At 40.6% G+C, this 22,954-nt stretch overlaps 3 protein-coding genes and 1 non-coding gene across 5 annotated transcripts in view; 2 read left to right on the top strand and 2 right to left on the bottom strand.

Moving 5' to 3' along the window:
- Positions 1-418: 418 nt before the first annotated feature.
- On the bottom strand, positions 419-504 carry TRNAY-GUA (transfer RNA tyrosine (anticodon GUA)). The gene is given in 2 exon segments: positions 419-454; positions 468-504. It is a non-coding gene; the product is annotated as a tRNA-Tyr (tRNA).
- Positions 505-4,021: 3,517 nt separating this feature from the next.
- RPS28 (ribosomal protein S28) lies at positions 4,022-7,639 on the bottom strand. The gene is made up of 4 exons (XM_053463874.1): positions 7,546-7,639; positions 6,473-6,520; positions 4,915-5,045; positions 4,022-4,123 (listed from the first exon to the last, which is right to left on the bottom strand). The coding sequence occupies exons 1-3, from the start codon at positions 7,582-7,584 to the stop codon at positions 4,923-4,925; spliced, it is 210 nt and encodes a 69-aa protein (XP_053319849.1). The 5' UTR covers positions 7,585-7,639; the 3' UTR covers positions 4,022-4,123; positions 4,915-4,922.
- Positions 7,640-7,878: 239 nt separating this feature from the next.
- Positions 7,879-10,559, top strand: NDUFA7 (NADH:ubiquinone oxidoreductase subunit A7). Its single transcript, XM_053463844.1, has 4 exons — positions 7,879-8,006; positions 8,390-8,439; positions 9,368-9,517; positions 10,356-10,559. Exons 1-4 carry the CDS (start codon positions 7,956-7,958, stop codon positions 10,450-10,452), a joined length of 348 nt encoding a protein of 115 aa, XP_053319819.1. The 5' UTR covers positions 7,879-7,955; the 3' UTR covers positions 10,453-10,559.
- A 1,658-nt stretch (positions 10,560-12,217) lies between these two features.
- CD320 (CD320 molecule) overlaps positions 12,218-22,954 on the top strand; it is a 25,342-nt gene continuing 14,605 nt past the window's right edge. For both annotated transcript variants that reach the window (XR_008354032.1, XM_053463762.1), the window contains exons 1-6: positions 12,218-12,377; positions 14,713-14,823; positions 16,332-16,451; positions 18,780-19,139; positions 19,464-19,632; positions 20,005-20,220. Coding sequence is in view for 1 of the 2 variants with exons in the window: in XM_053463762.1 (XP_053319737.1) it covers positions 12,293-12,377; positions 14,713-14,823; positions 16,332-16,451; positions 18,780-19,139; positions 19,464-19,632; positions 20,005-20,220 (1,061 nt within the window). In the remaining variant the exon portion in view is untranslated. The remainder of the gene's footprint in view (positions 12,378-14,712; positions 14,824-16,331; positions 16,452-18,779; positions 19,140-19,463; positions 19,633-20,004; positions 20,221-22,954) is intronic.

Here is a 22,954-nt window from a genome sequence, read left to right as displayed (position 1 = left end):
CACAAATGATATTGATTAAATTAGAGCAACACAATTTTCTTATAAACAAGTTATTACTTCTTAATGAAAATGTAAAAAAAAATCAAGGTACCATTAGTTTTACTTCTGTATTCGCTATAAAATAATCACAACTGTGACAAAATTGTCGTTAAAAAATAATAATATACAAGGAGTGCAGTGTGGGTATACACGATCTATTCCCTTGTGCATCTGTTATTTTTAAAACCAATATGCTACGTGTTGATGTGACTATAACAGAAACGATTATTTTCATGTGCACATTACACTATATATAAAATGTTTAAACATTACATACTAGTGATATTTTACATAATTATATGTCTGGATATAAGTAAATAATTTCTTATATCACATAAAATCTTATACTATAAACAAAGCATAAAAATAAAAAGGTACGTCCTTCGAGCCGGAATCGAACCAGCGACCTAAGGATTACTGAGTTTCCTCTACAGTCCTCCGCTCTACCAGCTGAGCTATCGAAGGAATAACAACGGCGCTGTCACTAACACCGTAGATGACATTTCATCATACATTTTGAGATCCCTTTCTACGAGTTGCGCATCACTAATTTCAACATTCTTTATTTAATTAAAACGCACAGAAAAAAAGAGTAAAATAAACCATTAACCACTTCATGTCCCTATGGACGTAGAGGTACATACACAAAAAGGTGGATGCCCCTTAGTTAGGACCTGTACACGCCCTGACTTTTTTGCAGCGGCACCGACATCTTCCTGCTGACGCACAGAACTAACGTCCGCCTGGACTGCCCACTGTCAGCAAAAGCCATTGCTGCCTTACTCCAGATACTTTGCTTTTACTGGTACTTGGCGCGGGCACTGATACACCAATACAATAACAATGCCCGATTGCCTGGTTCTGCAAAGTTATTATATATGTATCGTTATAACCGTAACATCGCCGACATCAGTAAGATGTACTGTATTTGCTCGAGCTAGGCCCCTTAGTTCTAGCGAGGGCTAACTCACGTTATGTTAACCTGACAGATGGGGTTTATCCTCCTAAGTGACCACAGCATTCTTGGTAATTTTAGCATTTATGTTTGAACCATGACTCCCCTTTTCTATTTTTACTCACATAAATAGTAAAACTAAATAATCAATACAGGGGGAGCTAAAACAAATGAAAGTGACACCAGCACCAAAATGATAAGTCTTCTATCCCAAATCCGAGGAATCTTTAAAATTATTCCATATTTCAACAGAAATATAACATAAACGTATATATTAAATATTACAATCGTCTCACATAACAAATACCGTATATATCCCAAATTTACAAAAACAAATCTATATATTTACTATAATTAATCTAGGGCACTATTGTCTAAGTATAAGCACCAATTGTGTAATAAATTCAAAAATATGTGTCACCAAAATGTATATGGATATATATTTGTGAAGTGAGACCATTATATTTAATATATGTATTTTTTTAACATTATTTGATGTTACAATCTGGATGCATGAGAATGTTTTTTTAAGACATTTCAAGAGTTTTGTGCAGTGTTTAAACAATAGTGCCCTATAACATTTAATTTGTACCAATGCAAATATAAATAATTGTTTCATGAATTTATCTTGTTTTGGGAGGATATCTATTGGCTACATTCTATGGCAGCAACCACTTTTATTAAGGGCATGGACACCTGCATTTTTTAATTAATTTGATTTATATAGTTATACAATTTTTACTGATATATTATTACTCACTTATTTTTGTACATTAAATTTAATATTTTTCTAAAGGTTATATATATTTTTAGAGTAAATATATATATATATATATATATATATATATATATATATATATATGCACCGCCATAGAATGTATCTAATTAAGTAGAAACATCAGAAGTTAAGCGAAACAGGTGACTTAATAGAACATAAAGGGCATTAATAGCGAAGAGACATTGCACACGAAAGCCTGATAGGCAAGCGAAACGCTGTCCTGCTTATGTACCAGGAAGTGGAAGAGAGATCTAGCGGATTCTGCAGGTGTTGTTTACGGAACCACATGCGACGGATGAATTATTTTGAAGCGGTATGTGTCAGTCGTGAGGTGTGCTCATCACTCTGTTTTGTAAGCATATTCTTATTTTAATATTTTTATTTTGGATGAATACTGATCTTTTATGGGAATTGTTCAGTCTTTCACCTGCAAGCTGCAACATTAGCCCTCAGGATGCATTATATATGAGCCCTTAATAGTCTACTCCATGCGAGTGAGATTCCTTGAATTTCCTGAATGCATTTACATACACAGGTTGCACTGTTATATATTTTTTCTTCTCTTTTAGGGCTGTTGAAACATCCGATTTGGGATAGAAGACTTATTTATATTATCACATGAGCATTTTCTTTGTTGTTGGTGTCACTTTAATTCGTTTTAGCTCACCCTGTATTCATGGGCGTAGCAGCCCCTAAAAATCTGGGGGGGGCAGCATTTCCCCCCATCAGATCCCCACTTTGTCCCCATCTCTCACACCATCTACCCCCTCCCCCTTCTCACACTTTCTTACTATCTACCCTCCCTTCTCGCTAGCTACCCTCTCCCTACCGCCCTCTTCTCGCTAGCTACCCTCTCCCTACCACCCCCTTCTCGCTAGCTACCATCTCCCTACCCCCCCTTCTCACTAGCTACCTTCTCCCTAGTGCCCTTTGTAGTTCACTTACGCTGCAGTCCTGTGGTGGGAGCACGAGGCCTCTGCCCCGCCGCGATATACGCGGCTTCACTGCTGAGCGCCAGCATGACATCATATGCCGGCGCTCAGCGTGAAGCGCCTCACGCTCCCACCACTGCAGTCAGGGCAGTGCTGAGGCAAGCGGCGACAACGACAGAGGAGACGGCACCCCTCTCTCCCCTCCTGCGGTGTTTCTGGTCCCCCCCCCGCATGAGTTACTGGGGGGGTCTGTCCCCCCCCAGTTCCTACGCCCATGCCTGTATTATAAAGTTTGACTATTTTAAAAGGGTTAAGGGGTGATCCATTTTAGGGTTATTTAAGGCACATTCATTTTACAGCACTTTCCTTCCATTTTATCACTCACACAAATACATTATTTTTTTTAAAGGACAGCTAGTTTTCTCTTTATTATTTTATAGTCTCATTTATGTGGGAAAAAAGACTAATTTCACCTTTTCCACTAATTTGGTCCCACTAAAACAAGACAAAAAACATACTGATTTATGTGCAACACGCCAAGTAGAATAATCAACCTGCATTAGAGTTTTTCTTTTATTAAAGCAGCAAAATGCTTATTTATCTACTTTCCTTTATTGCTGAACTTTGCATTGGAGGTTAAGTGTTTCATTTTTTGTAGAAAGAGGTGCACAAGTTGCTTGGGCACCTACTTTTCCCTCTTGTAACTGGATGGAACCCCTTAAGATGTCATCTGCTCAGAGGTTTCAGGAGGGTCTGGCTAGAGCATGTGGGTACCTCTAGATTTAACGTTGTCTGCCATTATTAGGACCAACACAGAGCAGAGAATGGCTGTATTCTAATGTAATTGGTGCTTACACGGGCATTGATCAGTAACCACAAAGCTAGGCTGTCCAATGAACAACAGGACATATTAGGTTGTCAGTCTCCTAGGGGTAGTTCCTGATGAGGTAATATTACATCCTACATTGCCAAGGCGCTATATCATACGAGCATACTTTAAACAGTTGTATGCATCCACCTTTGTGGCACAAGTATGGGCAAGCATGACTAAGCCCCTGTGGTTCATAAAAACACTGACAAGTTTGGCGCAGATGAACTTGAGGGAGCCTGCAGAACCCCAACTCCATCAAACACCTCTAGGGTGAATCAACAACTTTCTATTAATACCTTTGGTTTGAAAAAGGGATGCCCAACAAGCTCATAGGTGTGAAGGTCAGGCACCCATTCATTATATGGGCAAAAGTATCAGTTTGTTCTATATTAAACCAGCTACCCTCAACTAAAATATTTTACCCAACTGAAACTACAGAAAACAAGTCTGTTTATAAATGTTTTATTTTACAGTCAGAGAAACAAGATGTTAGTTCTCCCTTGGGAATCTCCAGTCTGTTCAATAGCCGGCATGTCAAAGCAAAGGATCTGTAGTAAAAAATAAAAAATAGTGATGTTATGAATATATGCGCACAGTAACAGTGGGACTCAAAGACCTGTTTATGTACTAGTAAACTGAGGGGCAAGACCTAGTAAATGTTTCAGGACACGAACTTGGAAAGGCAGTGTTTTCTTCTGGCAGTTACTGATATTTAAAAGGTGTTTATTACAACCAGCGGTTTGATAGGGTAGGTATAGTCAAAGATTCAGACAAGATACCATTAAATTGCTTTCATAGCACACTGATAAAGGTGGGTTTATCACATCACTTGAGAATATAAATAGACAGGGAAGACAACAGCACAGTTGTCCTTGTGGGGAAGATGCAGATATGCTGTTCAGTAAGATCCCCTATAATGAGCCATTTTAAAAACGGGCAGAAACTACAAATTTCAGAAGTAGATCTGTCGGAGACAATGTCTCGCAAGATTTGCTTTCGCTTCTGCCAGGTACAGACTCAGAACAGATTTACTTGCGACAATTCAGTTATGTTGTCTAAATCAAAAGCTAAAATTCCCAAGTTTTTTTTTTTTTTCTCTTTTATACAGCTAAATACAAAAACTGCAGTGCGCTATCCCCTTTGTCAGGAAAGCTCTCCCAATGGTGTGAACAGAAGCACTTTCTGCACATACATTGTGAGAGCACGCGGAACACACTTGTCAGCTGGTGCTTTGGCCTTCACACGCGTGTGTGTGGGGGTTGATGATGGTGAATGTTTATGCTACCATATGCATTTATGTGCAGCGCAGGGTGTTTAGAGTAAAAGTGCCGGTGATTACCAATCAATTTAGCGTAATCTCCTAGCTTCACGCTCAGATTCCAACAGAGTTAGCACATCTCCCTCTCGCACGGGTCCCTTCACATTTCGAATGATGGAACGGTTGCTGTCATCCATGAATTCTACACGGACCTGTAAGAGAAGTCAAAAGAATATCTAAGATTTTGCGGTTTCAGTTCTAAGAACAGTCACAATCCCATACTGTACCTGAAATGTACATGATATATGTAGAAAAAAATGCAGTGTAAACTGTTTTTAATCCTTTGGTGACATGGGTTAAAGGTTAAAGACTACTTACGTTTCTGTGCCTTAAAAAATGCAACCCTAGACAAGATTACATACAATAATGCCGTATGTCAAATTAATTCAACTGATCAATGTAGGAAATAAGTTTAGTGTGAAGCATCTCAGAAGATTGACAAAGTAGACCAGAGTTACTTTCCTAAACTCATGCTGGACAAGAAGGCCTGGCTCGCAATCTCTGTTCCAGTTCACCCCAAAGGTATTCGTTGTGGTTGAGGTCAGGGCTCTCTGCGGGCCAGTCAAGTTATTTCATACCACACTCAACCATCTCTTCATTGACCTTGCTTTGTGCACCACTATATGGACAAGAGTATTGGGGCATGCCTCCCAATTATTGAAATCATGGCTTGGGCTGGGCCCCTTGCTGCCAGTGAAGGAAAATCTTAATGCTTCAGCATACCAAGACATTTTGGACAATGCTATGCTTCCAGCTTTGTGGGAAGTTTGGGGAAGGCCCTTTTCTATGCCAGCATGAATGTGACCCAGTGTATTTAGAAAACAATGTCAAAGTCCCTGTTGGTGTAATGGTCAGGTGCCTTAATATTTTTCCATATAGTGATATCAGGTAGAGGGAGATAGAAAATAGCTGGACATATGCATTTCTGCATACCCCCACCACAAAAATTGAAACGGACCACCCAGCTATTATGCGCACTAAAAATGTGCACGATAGCTGGAGTGCCCTTTTAAAACATACGCGATTGGCACCCATCCAATGCATGTAAGAGGTAGGCATCAGTCGCAGGTAAACTAGCAAGCAAAAAGCCAATGTAGTTTATTCTGTATAGCCACCACAGTACCTGCAGTCATCACATCAATACTTACTACATCCCAGCTTTACGCGCTAACCATTAAGTCTGTACTTTGTTGGACACTTGGCTGCTTTAGTTTTAATAAGTGCCCTATTGTTCCAGACTCTGTGAGGTGAAGATTCTCTGCAAAGACCTCATTAGTACCTTATAGTTACACTGATGGGGTGACCTTTTCCTAAAATCACCCATCTCCTTCCCATTTTCCAGCACTTTAACCAGATATTTATTAATTTCCTTGGAGTTAAATATAATTTTAACACACTGCACAGACAACATTTTTAACAAACGCTAATAGTTTGCTGCTAGCTCAGAATCAACTTCACTGCCGAGTCATGATTGCACCATTATGATCTAATTAAGTGTGTGTGTTTTACTTCACACATACATCACTTTAAATGTATTAATAATCACATCTGATATTTAGATACTCAAAATGATCCTCACCTGGGTACATTGTCCCTGAGATCCTGTTCTTCCAAGGACTTTTGTTACCTAAATAAATAAATAAAATACTATGAACAAAAGTTATCCAACAGCATAGTATGGTAAATAATGACTCTCGTACATTAGATGACCAAGTATCAAAAACCAAAATAGTGTGACGTAAAGACCACTATGCAAACCTTCATTTTAATAGAGTATTTGAAAAATAAAAATGTTACTGCCACAGTAAAGAGCAGAACAGGTCTGCAAATGCAACACCAAAAGTAGTCAATGGGCAACATCTGTAAACGTATGTTTGCGTTTCAAATAAAAAAATAGTTACTTGAATATACTTAAGTAGCCTCTTGTGAAAGTAACTTATGGAGCCAACAAAGAAAATCAGATATACGTCCAGAGCTCAAGAGGCCTATTTGGGCTCAATCTGAGTTGGCCAAACTATGTAACATCTATAGCATTTTGTTTCGTTTACACCATAAAGGATTGTTTTAATTTATTCCCAGATTAGCCAGGAAAGCTACTTTACCGATTAAATGGAGCGTTTCATAAGCTTAAGTGATGCGCAGTGTACAACACATCTTTACTTGTGCCAACGAATCTACTGCATAATTATGTTTTATATACCGCCATTATATTCCGCGGCGCTGTACAAGGAGTAAACAGGACATAAGTAGTATACAATTCGACTCAAGAACCAGGGGATGAGGGCCCTACCCAAACGCTCTTACTTTAGCTATGATGTGTACGCGCAATTTAACAAAAAGCAGGTTATTTATCATTGCAAGTTACTAAAAGGGGAAATGTAACTAAAGCTCAGTCGCGAGGGCGATAACCCTACTGATGGTAAGTAGAGACATTCCCAAAAGAGCCACGCAGAAGATAAACGTATAGAGCGTACAGCAATCCACGCTGCCAGGCCCGGAACGGGAACCATGCACCATTCCTATCGCTTGCTCCATCAGTCCGATAAAAGCAATGCCCAGCAAACACATACTTGGGGCTCCACACTCCCTCCGCTCAATCCTATCAACCATTGCGTTCTGACCTCCCCTCAAACCGCCTAACTAGGAATTTACCCGAGCAAGCTTGATGGGCTGCACGCGGCTGGCTTCCATTGTGGCTGCTGGAGTCAGAAGAGGGGTCACGTGGTTTAGGCGCCACCTTTTATAGACTCTGGAAGGCGGCCCTTTAACGTCCAGGAAAAGGGCGGAGAGTAGGAAGCACTTTGTAGCCATTTTGACGCTTGGAAGTATACACCATCAGCCATATTTGAGCCTGGCACCTAAAAACCTCCGAAACAGATTTCGCAAATAATTGTAACTTTGTGGGCATAAATTGAATTCTCGGTATTTTATAGGGTTCTAGTGATATGTTATTTGGCATGTTGGTGTCGGTCACGTTTGTTTAACGTTGTTGTGTAAAACCCATAAAGCCCATGACAGCCTCAGTTTCACCGCAGCACCTCCCCTGTCCTTGACAAGGAAACATGGCGACTGCAACTAAATTCATCCAGAGGTTACGGAATTGGGCTTCTGGGGTAATATGTTAAATTGATATGTTATAGTTTATGAAAGTTAAAGCTTCCGTTAAATGACACTCTGACGGGTGAGAGTTTTTTTTGGATGGTAGTGGTATTAGTTATTATGTAGCATAAAAAATATATTTTTGTTTAATATTCGTGTGTTTTACTAGGTGCAGATCAGAGGGACTGGATGATTATATATATATATATATATATATAATCGTAATGCACTGGAACTGTGCAGAATCATGAAAATAGCTCCTACATGAATGTGACTTTTAGCATCCTTTGTTTTCCTGTGTGTGTATAAGATATATATATTTTATTTATTTTTTCTTAAACTGAAGTATGAGGATGTTAGTATATAATGCTAACTTTCACTGTGTTTTATCCGGCAGCATAATCTTCAAACTAAATTACAGCTGCGTTATACTGAAATCGCAAAGAGGTGCGGAGTACTTCAGGTTTTTTCTTTTCTTCTTCTTGTGTGTCTTTATTTTAACAAACAATTAGCATTATTGAATTTACATTGTTATATATGTAATTGATGATTTGTTTAAACTTTGCAACCACCTTTACATTTCTGTTCTTGCTTTAAATGCAGTGACGTGGTTCCCACTTAAAGGACAATGTAAATAATAAAACATTATAACATATGATCTGATTAAGCTGTAGAAACCATAAAGTAGTCTGCAACTTGAAACACACATACTGTTTCTCTGAAAAATATATGGGATACTTTAAAGCCATCTATAAAAGGTATTTCTGGAAATAGGATAGAATGAAAATATATATTCTTCCAAACCAATTGAAAACCATATGTAGCTTTAATTTTTCTTGTCCTAGTTTTAGTAATGTTTTCATATTCCAAAAATTAGTTTTTATATAGGAGAAACCTAATAGAATTCTCTGTCTCTCATGACGTTGCCAATTCTAACAAATACAATAATATCTATTTCTAGTGCCTGGCTCTATATAGGACTATTAATGTTTCTACTTGCCTAACACCACTTTCACAATTGTGCTGCACTAGGACCCACACAGAGAACCACTCTGCCCGACGGCGTCCCAAAATCTCTAGTGCATTGCAAATGCAATGTATGCCAAAGCACTTGGTAGCCGCTGATTTAGCCCAACCAAGACACAGGACTGGTTGTATATGAACTATTTTTTTTTCTCTCTCCTTTGTGAGGTCTATACATCTGCCAGGGCTTTACCTTGCACGTTGTATATATGCCGGTGTGAGTGTCACAGCCACAAAATATGTGGCCAGATAGTGTCCCTTTTTAAATTTAGAATATGGAAACGTTTTGGTTTTGAAAGAAAATGAGAATTTTAGTTAATATGTCAAATAAATAACATCTGGTTACTCTTAGAACCCAGCCACCCCCAACTCTACCAGTTGGACCCAGTCACAAGTTGGCAGACAACTACTACCACACACGAGATGGCCGCAGACAAACTGGCCCCCCTACTGTTATAATGTCTCCTTACAAGGTTCTAAGTCCTGGAGGTTCTCCAGCCAGGTCAGTAGCTTAAAGTAATTGTTTATGCTAGCATTTTAACTTTTTTTATTATGTGTCCATGATATTAAACATTTCTCACTTCAATGAGCACTAATCATCCTGGTGATCTGTTCAGTAGTTAATAGTTTTACAAAACAAGAATTTACTGAAGAGGGATAGCTTCAACTTCCCAAGCTTCATCATGCATAATGGAGGACTAATTCCAGTGAGATTCTGCCTTTAAAAAGAGCTTGATAATATGTATAACGCATAGTTACATTTGTTGAGATTTATTCATGGATCTATCAGTGAGGTACAGTAATACCGTGTTTATAAGACAAGGTTTTTTTTTTTGTCAGAAACAAATCAAGAGTCTTTTATTAAGATTTAAGATCCGTGGTAGAGCCCTGCACGGGACGGCTTTTTTAATCCCGCTCCCGCTGATTTATTTTTTTATTTTTTTTGCCCGCTCCCGCAATGTGGCCAATAACACCCACCTCCTTACCTGAACTGCAGAGTTCCCACGCAGTCCCGCACGACTGCCTTCTCGCTGCTCCCTCACAGTGTCTCTTCTCTTGCTCCGCCCAGGTGACATCACGTGACTCCGTTTTGTTCCTGGCCGGAGCAAGAGAGGAGACACTGTAAGGGAGCAGCGAGAAGCCTGCCTTGCGGGACTGCGTGGGATTATTTTTTCATTTACTGTTAAAATGCTTTAAAATGAGTGGTGTGGATTGCCTTCTGTACCTAAAATAAATTGGGTATCCTTTTACATGTGCTGAAATATTTAAAATACACTGGAAATTACTTGTCAAATATTTTACTCAACTTTATTTTTGGGGGGTTTTCTTTTTATTTGCAGTGCTGACACAGCAGTTACAGCATCCACAAAAAAGCCAGTGACTCCTGGAACCCCACCTCCGGAACTACAGTTGTCTAGGGATGAACCATATCTATAAAAGAGTTACCAAAGTTGTTAAAAACAACAATTAAAAATAGGTTATTGATGGCAATTTATTGTAAATATAATCCATTACCTGAAATAAAAACTGAAGTTTCTCCTCTATTAATTGCTTTCATATTTCAGCCTCTGTTAGGACAGGAGTGCGATAAAATGCTCCAACGATCCAAGAATCCCATGTCCTTTTGGTGCACCCCACCCAATCTGTAAGCAGGAGGACCCAGCCTCTAACTTCAAAGCTGCATGCAGATTCTACTGAGCGATGATGTTTGAGATGGGACAGTTCAAGCATCAGATAAAAATAGGTTTGCCTTACAGGCTGGGTGGTCAGTTCAGGCTCCAGGGCAGATATGCCAAATTAGTTTAGTTCATTTAGTTATAGTTATTACATTCCAATCATGGTACATTACATAGTACAGGTGAAATGACAAAGTAACATAAGTAAATTTATCGTGACTGTCCCGACTATACAGTTTGCAGTAACATACATGAATGGATATATGTACCAAGTTGGGAGACCAAGGCTTATGTACAATAGTTGTTTTTTTTTAATATATTTTAATTTAAAGCTGTTGTTACATAAAGTATATTATTGGATAAGCTGTTGTCAGTTTTTGATGGCAGGTTTCTTTTAAGTTTAATGCCTTCCGGGGGAGTGTGTTGTGTTTCAGCTTTTTCATTTATACATTATGAATGTGCAACCACAGTGACCTTCTGCTGTGGGAAGAGCTTGGCTGGCCCTGTATAATGCATATCCAGGGGACCTGGATCCTCCTCTCTGCAATGCCCGCAGCCAACCTCTGCTGCTGCTTGGCACTGCCGCCGGGGCTTCTATGACGGAGCAATGTTGTGACATGACCTTCCAGCGCTCGGTCATAGAAGTGCCGGCAGCAACAGAGGTCGTCTATGTGGATCGCACAGACATCCGCTGGATGCCCCTCTAGACACCAGGGAGTCTGGAGAACAGGGGCCCAGTCTGGGGATGCATTGGTAACTCTGGGGGGGCAAAGTGGCTTATGGGGGGGGGTGTAAGGCATATTGGGGGGGGGGCAGAGTGGCAAACCTGGGGCAGATGAGCATAACTCGGGGCTGGTTGGCAAATAAAAGGAAATAAAAACGATGCATTTCTAGTAAAACGTCTTTCCTATAGGGTAGTCTTACATTCAGGCTTTTTTTTCCTAAAGTAATATTCGGTGGGTCGTCTTAAAATCGAGTTAATACAGTATCACCAGCCAACCCAAGGTTCAAATCCAATCTCTCCCGTTTCTCTTTATCTGATATCTCCCTATTCAAGGGCTTGGTCTTACCAGAGAATCAAGTATTCATAATGCACGCAGACACACACAACCCTAACCCTCATGCAGGCACCCCACCACATTCATAGCTGCATGCTTTTGGGGCTGCAGGCTGGAGAATCCCTGGAACCTAAACACCATATAGATTATATCTGGGCCCCCACATCACCCAGCTAAAAATTCACTGCATTCCTACTGTGTTGTGCAGGTAAAAATATAAATGACACAGAGGCACGTGGGCTTCTTTTTAGATCACGCACCCTGGGGTAGTAGGGGACACGCACATGTTTATTGATACATATTTCCACATCTGTAGAGTGAATGGGGGGGGCGTTTCCATGCTATGCGTATTAAGAGAAATGCACCAGCTCGGTTGCACGCAAGTCACACGTGTAGTTCGCGCATGCGCACCTTCTATTCTCATTGACAGTCAAGTTCACGAGCGCACCAATCAGTTGACGACTCCGCCCAGAGACGCGCAGAAGCCGAATTCTCCACCACGCCTTCCAGCGGCCGGAGTTTTGACATATCTTGGGAGGCGTGATGGAGAGACGATTTTCTCTGGCTTTCTTCTCGCTCCCAATGCTAGTATTGGCCTGGCAGGCGGAAGGGGAGACTGCTGTCTCAGGTGAGTCCATGTGTGCTTGTAGCATACGGTACCAGCGGCTCATTCATTGACAGAAGCCATGAGGCGCGAATCACCTCCTTCCTCCCCTGTCATTGGGTACGCTAGGCAGATGACTGAAGTCTGATAGTGGTAGTAGAGCTGTGGTTTGTAGGGGAGGTTGTCAATCACAGCAACGCCCCCGTTTTTTGTGACATGAAATGGGTGATCTCAGAGGTGACTTTCGGGGGGAGCGGTGTTAATAAAGGTGTCCATAAAAAATATTGTAGACCTACCTGGCGTTATATACACATTAAGTTTATATTAACTTGTTCATAAAGAGCCGTGTGCCTTTTATCCTTGGTGATCTAATTTTGGTTTACCAAGGCTATGTGGATGTTTTACATGACTTAAAAAGCTCACCTCGAATTATTTTTTGTTGCAAAATGTATCTGCCGTTGTAATAGAACTTTTAAAAGCTGTAGTTATCATTTACCACTTTATAGGACCAACCGATCAACTTCTTCATTACTGCCAAAATGATTTGGCAAACGTAACTACTACGTCTGCTTATATATTCTTCGGTTCACATATATTACATTGCCCTTTCCACTAGATACATAAAAAGTTTGAAAGTAAGTTTGGTTTAATGACTTAAAGCGACCTTGATGATAAGCCGCTTAACTGTGCTTGTGACATGTGACTTTTTTCCCTGCAGGCTTATTGAGCTCTATTACGTCAAACTTGTGTGTGATTTATTTTGATTTATTTGTTTCAAACTTTTGTTAAATAGAAGTAACTTTTTTTCCCATTTATGTTTTATCCCTTTCTCCCCCCGATTTATGTTTTACCCCCTTTTCCCATGTTGTCCTTTGTTTTTTTAGTGTCCCTCAGCCTTCTCCTCAGTAAAAGTTATTCAGGTTTCAGAAAATACTGCATTTTTTTACTTTTCTTATTAAGCCACTCATTTTCAAATATGTCTGCTGTTGCAGGCAGAATGAAAAATGATTAAAAATTTTGCTGCATTATCCACACTGAGCAAAAACCCTTGATTTAATCGCTCGCATTTTAATAGCCACCAAATATGCCCCGTTGAGGGACATGGTGTGGATCCAGTTTTTCCAATGGGCTAATCCAACTTTAAATATACCAATGCAAATTATTGTTGACATAAGATTTTTTTCATCTGCAACATAATAAAACCTAACGCTAATTGTATTGATAGTGTGTTTTTAATTGTTTTACCTATTTAAGCATTACATGCAGGGCTGATCGTTTAAGACTACTCTATAGGAAAATAGTTTTACTTGTAAATATGAATTCACATGTAATTTTTTTTTTCATATTTAATAAAAACTATGATTGAGAAAAATGAGAATTTCTTGTTTTTATTTCCTTTTATTTGCCAACCCTATATGGCACTCTGCCCCCTGATATGAATCTGTTCCCCCAGACTTACCAATGTATCCCCAGACTCGTCCCCCATGCTTCAGACTCCCTAGTGTCTAGTGGGGTCAGCCGGTGGACATCTGCGTGATGCGCGTAGACAACCTCTGCCTCTACCAGGCACTTCCGCCGGGGCTTCTGTGACTGAGCAGATGAAGGTCATGTCTACGCACATCACGCAGATGTCCACCGGCTGACCCCACTAGACACTAGGGAGTCTGAAGCATGGGGGACAAGTCTGGGGATACATTGGTAAGTCTGGGGGAACAGATTCATATCAGGGGGGCAGAGTGGCAATAATTTTTCCTTGAAAAAACTCAGATTATACGCAGTGATGTCCAATGAGGAGCCGCTAGTTTGTCTCTACTGTGATCACTTTAACAGGAGTGATTAGATACTTTTAAATAAAAATTACTAATTTTACAATTGGAATTTGCTATCGGCCGTGTACGTGCAGGGAACATATTTTTAATAAAACAAACCATACTCAATCATCTGTTTAATGCACTAACACTTAAAATGTATGTGCAAGAATTCTCTCTCCGGCACAGGCACTGCTAAATGCAAGCGAATGTTAGCTTTTCTGTAAGGAAATTATCATCTGAGACGTGTTCCTTTAATCTTTTGAGTGCTAGAAAAGTTGATGTTATATTACTTTAGAGCTACAAAAATATGACTGGCTGGCACAGACAACACCTTTACTACGATCCATTGCCAGAATGTTTTCCCTCTCATAAATTTAGTCAAACAGGCTGTGTGCAGCAGTTTTATTGGAAACCGTTTCATATGAACTTTGGTAAGTGCCATTTCTTAGATCTTATTTCACCACCTGTTATTTCCTTGTCTACTTCTTTCCTTCCAGACACATTTTTTTATAGTAACTATTTCTTGTATTGTTTATTGGTCTAATCAGGGAAATGCCTCCAGAACCAATTCCAGTGTCCAGATGGCAAATGTATCCCAGTGCAATGGCAATGTGATGGGGACAATGATTGCCCAGATGGGGAGGATGAAGATGCATGCTGTGAGTGATGAACAATATCTGGACTATCTTTGCAGCTGTTTTGGTTATGTAAAATACCTGTTAGTTGCAGTTGAACAAGTGAGGTTTATCCAACTCCTTGTGGACTATAAATAACCAATCCATAATTTAAGCATTTCAGGACAAGGTCCAGATTACGCTACAGGACCAGAGCATTTTTTTGTGTATTTGCTATGTGTTTATTCATCTGTGATTTCCCATAAATTTGTTTAGTTTACCCCCACATATTGTATAGAATATTCAGGTGAAGCAGGGCTTTCTGTTGAAATCATACCTAGATAAATATATATTATTTGTTTTATAAAGTGCTGTACAATGGGTAGCCATAACAAGAAGTATATACCATAACAATTTCACTTACAGATGAGGAGGGCCCTGTTCAAACAAGCTTATATATATATATATATATATATATATATATATATATATATATATATATATATATATATATTATATAAAACCACACATAAACACCCTCCAAAATGCAGGGGCCCCCAAATCTGTTTGAGCGCCACAGTCTACAGAGTCTCTGGTACTTGTGGAAATGTGGCACTCCATACCAGGGCCCATAGTCTGTAGGAAGGAGGCTGGCACTCACTCCCCTCCAGGAACCCATGACACACGTTTTGGGACAAATGCTTCACATTGGGCTGCTGAGAACAAAAAAGCAAACCAAAATGGTTTGATTTTTTACAGTTCAATAAGGAAGGTGCACCCTACTTTCATTTCTATGTGGCCCACTGCAATCAAGAATCTAATGGTAAGATGGATTTTGTAGTGTTTTTCTATACCTTTTCACATGCCAGACACATTTTGGGATGGATGCTGCACATTGGGCTACGTGGGACAAGAAAGAAAACAGAAATTTCTGTCCCACTTCTCTTCACTTCCCACACTGATACTACATATGTGTGGTATGTCAGCATTACACGGTCACAAGGCCCCCCCAAAAAAGAGGTTTCAGCTTTTTTTTCCAGTTGAACCAGGAAGGCATGATTAACTCCCATATACTATATATTCCCTGAAACCATATCGCCCGAGAACCTCAATGAGATCCCACTTACTTCTCTAAGTAGACTGCCACAACTACAAATCTAATGGGAAGGGAACTCAGAATCTTGAGGCTCTTCTACCTTTTAACTATGTTTGCACATATTGGGATCTGAATTTACTTTTTTTTTTCTTTTTTCTTGGTCATGTTTTTCCTTCCCTTGCTTTTGAAATGTTTAAGTCTCCCCTTCCTTGGTTTGGGGCTTAGTTTTCAAGTATGTGTCTCAATGCCAAACTAGCAAGCAAATAACCAACCTAACAGCTTAGTGATTGTATCTAAAAGGCAGGTTAGGGGTATCCCAAGGGGTAATGCTATTGGATAGTGAAAGTCTAATAGCACACTCAACTTATTTTAGTTATGGACCTTAACCATTCTTAGTATAACCTAATGTTATACAGTGAAAGTTGCCATGTAACCTTAAATACAATTCTTTCTGTAGTACGAGAGATGGTGTGCTCTGGTTTCCAATGCACTGATGGACGTTGTTTGTCTTTGAGATGGAAATGCGATGGCCATGCTGACTGTGCGGATGGCTCAGATGAAGATCCATTAATGTGCAGTACGTATTCAAGGGTCATATTTATCGCTTTGAATGTATATACTTGTGCTTTTCTGGGTTACTGCCTTAGAACGTCTTCATGACATAGTAGCATGCTATGGTTTATACACCCATGATAATGTCATCTAATCCTTTTAAAGGCTGTGGTGTCCCTTTCTTTTCTCCTATCTGCCTCTTTGCACTTTTCACTGTTGCTTGCTAACCTGCTAAAGAAACCTACTTCACCTCCCTCATCTCCTCCCTATCTCATAACCCTAAACAACTCTTCAGAACTTTCAATTCCCTCCTTCGACCTATCCCTACTACCCCTTCCACTAACCTTAATCCCTCTGATTTTGCCACATACTTCAATACAAAAATCGATACTATCAGATATGACATATCAGTACAGTCACCGCCCTGCCCTCACCCTCCCTCTGACTACACACCCTCCTACCCACTGACCTCTTCTCCCTTCACTACATTACATCAATTCTCTGTTGTCACTAAAAAGGAGGTATGTTCTCTTCTTCTTTCCTCTTGTCCAACCACATGCCCCCTTGACCCAATCCCTTTCCATCTCACCCAGTCTCTTTCATCTACTCTTATTCCTACTCTAGCTCACATCTTCAACCTCTCCTCACTACTGGATCTGTTGCATGCTACCATTACCCCAATCTTGAAAAAGCCCTCCCTTGACCCAATTACTGTCCCATCTCTCTACTTCATCTCGCCTCTAAGCTTCTTGAAAGAATTGTTTATACCCAATTAACCAAATTTCTTGCCTCCAACTCCCTACTTGACCCTCTTCAATGTGGCTTTCGCTGTCGACACTCTACTGAGACCGCCCTTACTAAAGTCACTAATGACCTACTAACTGCCAAATCCAAGGGCCACTACTCCATGCTAATCCTACTGGACCTCTCTGCTCTCTGCTGTTTTTGACACTGTGGACCACTCTCTTCTCCTTCAAACTCTACATGCTCTTGGTCTCTGTGACACTGCTCTCTCCTGGTTCACTTCCGACCTCTCTGATCGTACCTTCAGTGTCTCCGTCTCCAGTAAGACTTCCCCTCCCTCTCTCAGTGGGGGGTACCCCAAGGCTCAGTTATAGGACCCCTTCTATTCTCTCTCTCTCTACACTTCCTCACTTGGCAAACTGATCGCATCCTTTGCCTTTCACTACCACCTGTATGCTGATGACACCCAGATCTATCTATCCTCTCCTGATCTCGCTTCTCTCTCTACCTTGATGTCTGCACATTTCCTGAAACTCAATCTCTACAAAACTGAACTTCTCATCTTCCCTCCCTCCAATGCCAAGATTCCCCCATCAGTTTCCCTCAATGTTAATGGTGCTATCATCTCCCTGTCTCCTCATGCCCGCTGTCTTGCTGTCACCCTTGACTCCAATCTGTCGTTCACCCCCACATTCTCTAAAATCTGCCGTCTCCATCTTAAAAACATTGCCAGCATCCTCCCTTCCTTACACAGGATGCCACTAAGGCTCTCGTACATGCCCTTATTATCCCCGGCCTTGATTATTGTAACTCTGTCTTAGCTTGTCTCCCTCTTAACCGTCTCACCCCTCTGCAATCCACCATGACTGCTGCTGCCAGACTTATCTTCCGCTCCTATTGCTTCACTAACACCTCTCCCCTCTGTCAGTCTCTTCACTGGATGCCTGTGCGCTTCAGGATTCATTTCAAAATCCTTACTCTTACTTTCAAAGCCATTCATAACAGTTCCCCTCACTACATCTCCTCACTCATCCCTAAATACACTCCTAACTGGTCTCTCCACTCTTCCAATAATCTCCTTCTATCCTCTCCATTGATTTCTAGCTCTCATGCACACTTACAAGTCCTCTGGAATGCTCTCCCCGGGCCCATCTGCCTTTCTCCGTGCATTTATTCCTTCAAAAAAGCCCTCAAGACCCACTTCTTTAAGGACGCTTACAACATAGCACATTAACGCCCTCCCATATTCCTTTCGCTCACCTTTCCTAGTCCCTCTCCTGCAATACTTGTAATAGTGTGGCTGGTCTATCCCTAACAACGGCACTTTTTCCTTTTGTGTAATACACCCTAAATCACTCTAGACTGTAAGCTTGTTTGAGCAGGGCCCTCCTCACCTGTTGTCTCTGTAAGTCAATTTGTTATGTTACATACTACTTGTTGTGTCCTGTCCACCCATTGTACAGCCCTACGGAATTTGATGGAGCTATATAAAACAATAAATAATAATAATTACGTAAGTAGCGCAAGTGGGTGTACTTATGTGCTGCCTTCCAAATATATTACAGAATGCTTCTTTAATGATGTATCCTAACACATGTGTTTTTCTTAGGGAAATGTACTTGTCCTGAAGGTACATTTCAGTGTCATAATCGAGAGTGCATTCCATCAAGGTTGGTCTGCAATGGGCACGATGATTGCACAGATGGTAGTGATGAGGAGGCATGTTCACCTAAGCAGTGTTCCCCTGAAGAGTTCCTCTGCGGTTTGGACTGTCTGTCCGTTAATGTCTTGTGTGATGGTAAAACAGATTGTTCTGGGGGCCTAGACGAGACAAAGGAAAGGTGTGATCTGGAATCAAAATCACATTGTTCCGCAAGTGAATTCAGTTGTGATGGAAAGTGTGTGCCGTTAGCTTGGAATTGTGATGGACACACTGACTGTGAGGATGAGAGTGATGAAGAAAACTGTGGTAAGTAGTATTCTGTCTCATGTATTATTGCCGGTGTTTATTTATACACTATTCTTTGTAATTAAAATTTATACAGCATTAACATTTACAGTTATGTATTATCTGCAGCCTCATACTAATTTTAGTATAAAGTTCAAGAAAAACGTTGAACGCCTGCTTTTAATGTTGAAGTAAAAAATCTTAGAGCATCATATATACAGTTTTTGTTTTGCTAACAATGGAATGCGTGGTGTAATAACAATGATGGTGTAATAATTTGGTGTGAAGGTTTTTCTGTAAGATGTTTACTGAAAAAAAAACAAACAAATGTTGTCACTTCCTCAGGTTCCATACCATTTCTTCTGGTATTTAACTCTAGTACCATCACAAAAATGGACCTTAATGGTGAGAGGAGGGAAGATGTTCCGTTTATTTCAAGTGTGGCTGCTGTTTCTGGGGTTTTAAATTCCTCTGAAATATTTTTGGTTGATAGAGAGAAGAGAGTAATATTTCGGTAGGTAACTTTTTTGTATATTGAAATAGTTCTTTCTTGTTGGATGGCACGTGTTTTTAGACTTCAAGTCTGTACATAACCTGTACCTGTGTGGCTGTAGGTGCACATTGATGAAGGGGTGTGTGTACCCCAAAGCGTCTGTGCTTCCACCTTGTCAGTCATCACATTTATACCTGGAGCACTGGTTTTTTTTTTTCCGGGATTAATTCCATACGTAACCTATTTGTTGCATGTATTTTTGGTTCTTATTCTGTTCCAACAGATACATGAAAAATGTTTATTCATGTATCTTTATAGAGACAGAGGATTTGCTTTTATTATGAAATGCAATTATTTGTTTGTTTTTATTTTTTCTACATATGATTTTTGAAGATCTTTGGAAGATACAAGCAACACAAGCAGCACAATAATCAAAGATATTGGCCCAGCAACATGCATATGTGTGGACTGGATTTATAAGCTTGTTTTCTGGATCGATTCAAGTTCCAAAACCATATGTGTAGCCACCCTTGATGGATCAAAACAAAGAATACTTCATAAGGACAACATTTCTCTACCTGGGGCTATGGCAGTGGATCCTTTGACTGGGTAAGTATTAAACTTAAGTATGGATTTGTTTTCTCTGTTGTCTCTGTTAGTCAATTTATTATGTTACATACTACTTGTTATGTCCTGTCTACCCATTGTACAGTGCTACGGCATTTGATGGCACTATATAAAACAATAAATAATAATTGCAAGCTGTTGTGGTCTCATTGATGGTTGTTTCCCACCTGTTCCTGAGTAGAGTTTAGTTGATTAACACAGCTGCCCGTTTATGCTACTAGCCAAACCTGTAATTTTGTGTATTTCAGATCAGATCATCTATAATTTTTAATTGATAACTATCTGCTGGGCTTGTACACAATGCCACTGTCTTTCAGTTTTTTAAAACCTGTTCCTGAGTAGTTTAAGTTGCCCATTTACGCTACCAGCCAAACCTCGGGTTCCTGGACAACACCAAATATTTCTTATTTTCAATTCATTGCTGAAAAATGTAATAATGGTGACAAAATCTGGCGTTTATTTTTTCTTCATTTTTTACCAGCGAGTATATAAAACCTTTGGAAATGTCCATGAGAAGGTGTGATTCTGGTGTGCGTGAGTTGGGCATAGCTAGCGGCAAGCATGTACAAAAAAGTAGCAGTCAGGTTGACTCCTGGTATACTTGCTTGGAATCAAAAGTTGAACAAATACTACCGCATGCAGCAGCCCCAGCAGCACCAATAACCATCCTCAATCTACTACTAGTAAAATCTTGTCCACCCTACCTACCAAAGTAAGATTCTGTTTTAGTCACAATTGCTACCAAGAACTCACTAAAAGATTAGGATGCAGGGCTTGCAAGCTATTTTATAGTGAAGCATGGCATAAAACCGCCACTACAAGTGCAGCCACTACCAATCCTAGCGCTACCACTACTGTAAGCCCTGGCAGCACTCTCCAGCAAGGATGGGCAGCAAGCATTGGCATGGTCAGATCTATTTCAGAAGAGAAGTTGCAGACCGTAGTCACCGGTGCCCCCACTGGTCAATAACAGTATAACTCTATACGCCAGCAATACCCAACCCAAGCACACCAGAATCACACATTCTCATGGACATTTCCAAATGTTTTATATACTCGCTGGTAAAAAATGAAGAAAAATTAAAATGTATACAAATTATTATTTATTTTATTTTTTGCGTTATATGTTACGCTATGTATGTTTTAATTTGTTTATCTTTCATGTAAATTACCCATACCTACTTGCAAGAAGAATCGTGGAATGATATATATAAATACATGACTATATTTTCTTTATTTTTCACAGTGGTGTTCATTGATATTATTATCTACTAATTACATATAGCTCCCTAACTCTCGCTCGTTTTCAAATTATCTAGCTTACAATCTAGTTGTGTTGTAAGGTAGTGAGGAGGAGTAAGATGAAAGGACATCTCACCCATTCTGGGATGAATAAACACCTGCACACCAAAGTGCAGCTTTGCTTCAGGGGGAAACTGAAGGCATTGGCGACAACAGCAAACCCACAACCAGCAGCAGCTGCCAGGACCTGGTGAAGCCTCAGTCTTTTCAGAGGAGTGTGGCCAATTCAAAGCTGAAGTCAAATAATGTGACGTGACTGCTTGGTCAGGTTATCACTGTTGGAGGTGTTTCATTCTCCATGATTCAGGGGGAAGCCCTTCAGGCAGCTGCTAGAGGCCCTCACTCCCTACTACAGCTCCCCTTGACGCACCACCTTCCGCTGGACGGTAGTCCCCTCCCTTTACCAGTCTTGTGAGTCATTGTTGAAGACTGAGCTGTCTGCAGCAGCTGGACAAACCATTCACGTTCGACATATGGAGCGCCATAGTGCACAACATGCCTTTCTTTGACTTACTGCACACTGGTGGCTGCCCGAATATTTGGAGGACAAATACTGGTCCGCTGTAGCTGATGTAGGCAGAGGCATGTTGTGACAAGGCCAGGTTAACTGGAGTTGCCCCGGACAGAGACATTTTCGTGGAACTCTGGGTGGAGTTGTCTGGGGGCAGTTTGCACAAAGTGTTTCGTTGTGTGAGGGTGTTTTGGAGGTCTTTGTTGGGGATTTGTGCGGTTTAGCCGAGTCATGGAGTGCATCTGTGTCCCGTTTCTGATCCCATGGCCCGGTAATATTTTATATGTTTTTAAGTTATAGTCAAACTGAATGTGGCTGCTGATCCAGCACTTCAAACGGACAATCATGTAACCTGGCTGGAGCTCTGTTATCCCCCCTCTAGTGAGGCTGCCGTCTGGGCAAACAGGCCTGTGCTGGCCCAGACGGCAGCCTCACTAGAGGGGGGATAACACAGGCAGGGGGAACCCATTGTATCCCTTAATCCCCTCACCTTATCCATTGCCTGTGTACTCCCCGAGCTGATGGGATTTGGGGTTGGGTTCTGTTAAAGGAATGTTGATAGAATTAAGGATCTATATAAGTTCTATGTGTTTGTAATAAAAGCAGTTCTTGTTTTACTGCACAAATTGTGGCCTGACCGATCCGTGGATAGCAGGAGCAATCAGTATGAGGGTACTGACTGGTGATTTCTCAGCCCTCAAACAGGGGTACCCAGCCTTTGGTACGATGATCCTGTAATACACATGGGTTGAAAGGAGGGGCTTTTCACTTCATGCATATTTTGCTGGAACAGGCAAAAGAGAGATGGAGGTTGCGAAGCTGATGAGTAGGCTGAAAGGTAGCATGTAAGCAATCACTGATCCCCAGAGTACATTCTGGTGAACTAAGGATCAAGGGCAAATT

This window comes from Spea bombifrons, chromosome 1 (assembly GCF_027358695.1).
Source record: "Spea bombifrons isolate aSpeBom1 chromosome 1, aSpeBom1.2.pri, whole genome shotgun sequence".
NCBI lineage: Eukaryota > Metazoa > Chordata > Amphibia > Anura > Pelobatidae > Spea > Spea bombifrons.
Note: the sequence above shows the minus strand (reverse complement) of the source record. Positions and strands in the feature narration are given on the sequence as shown.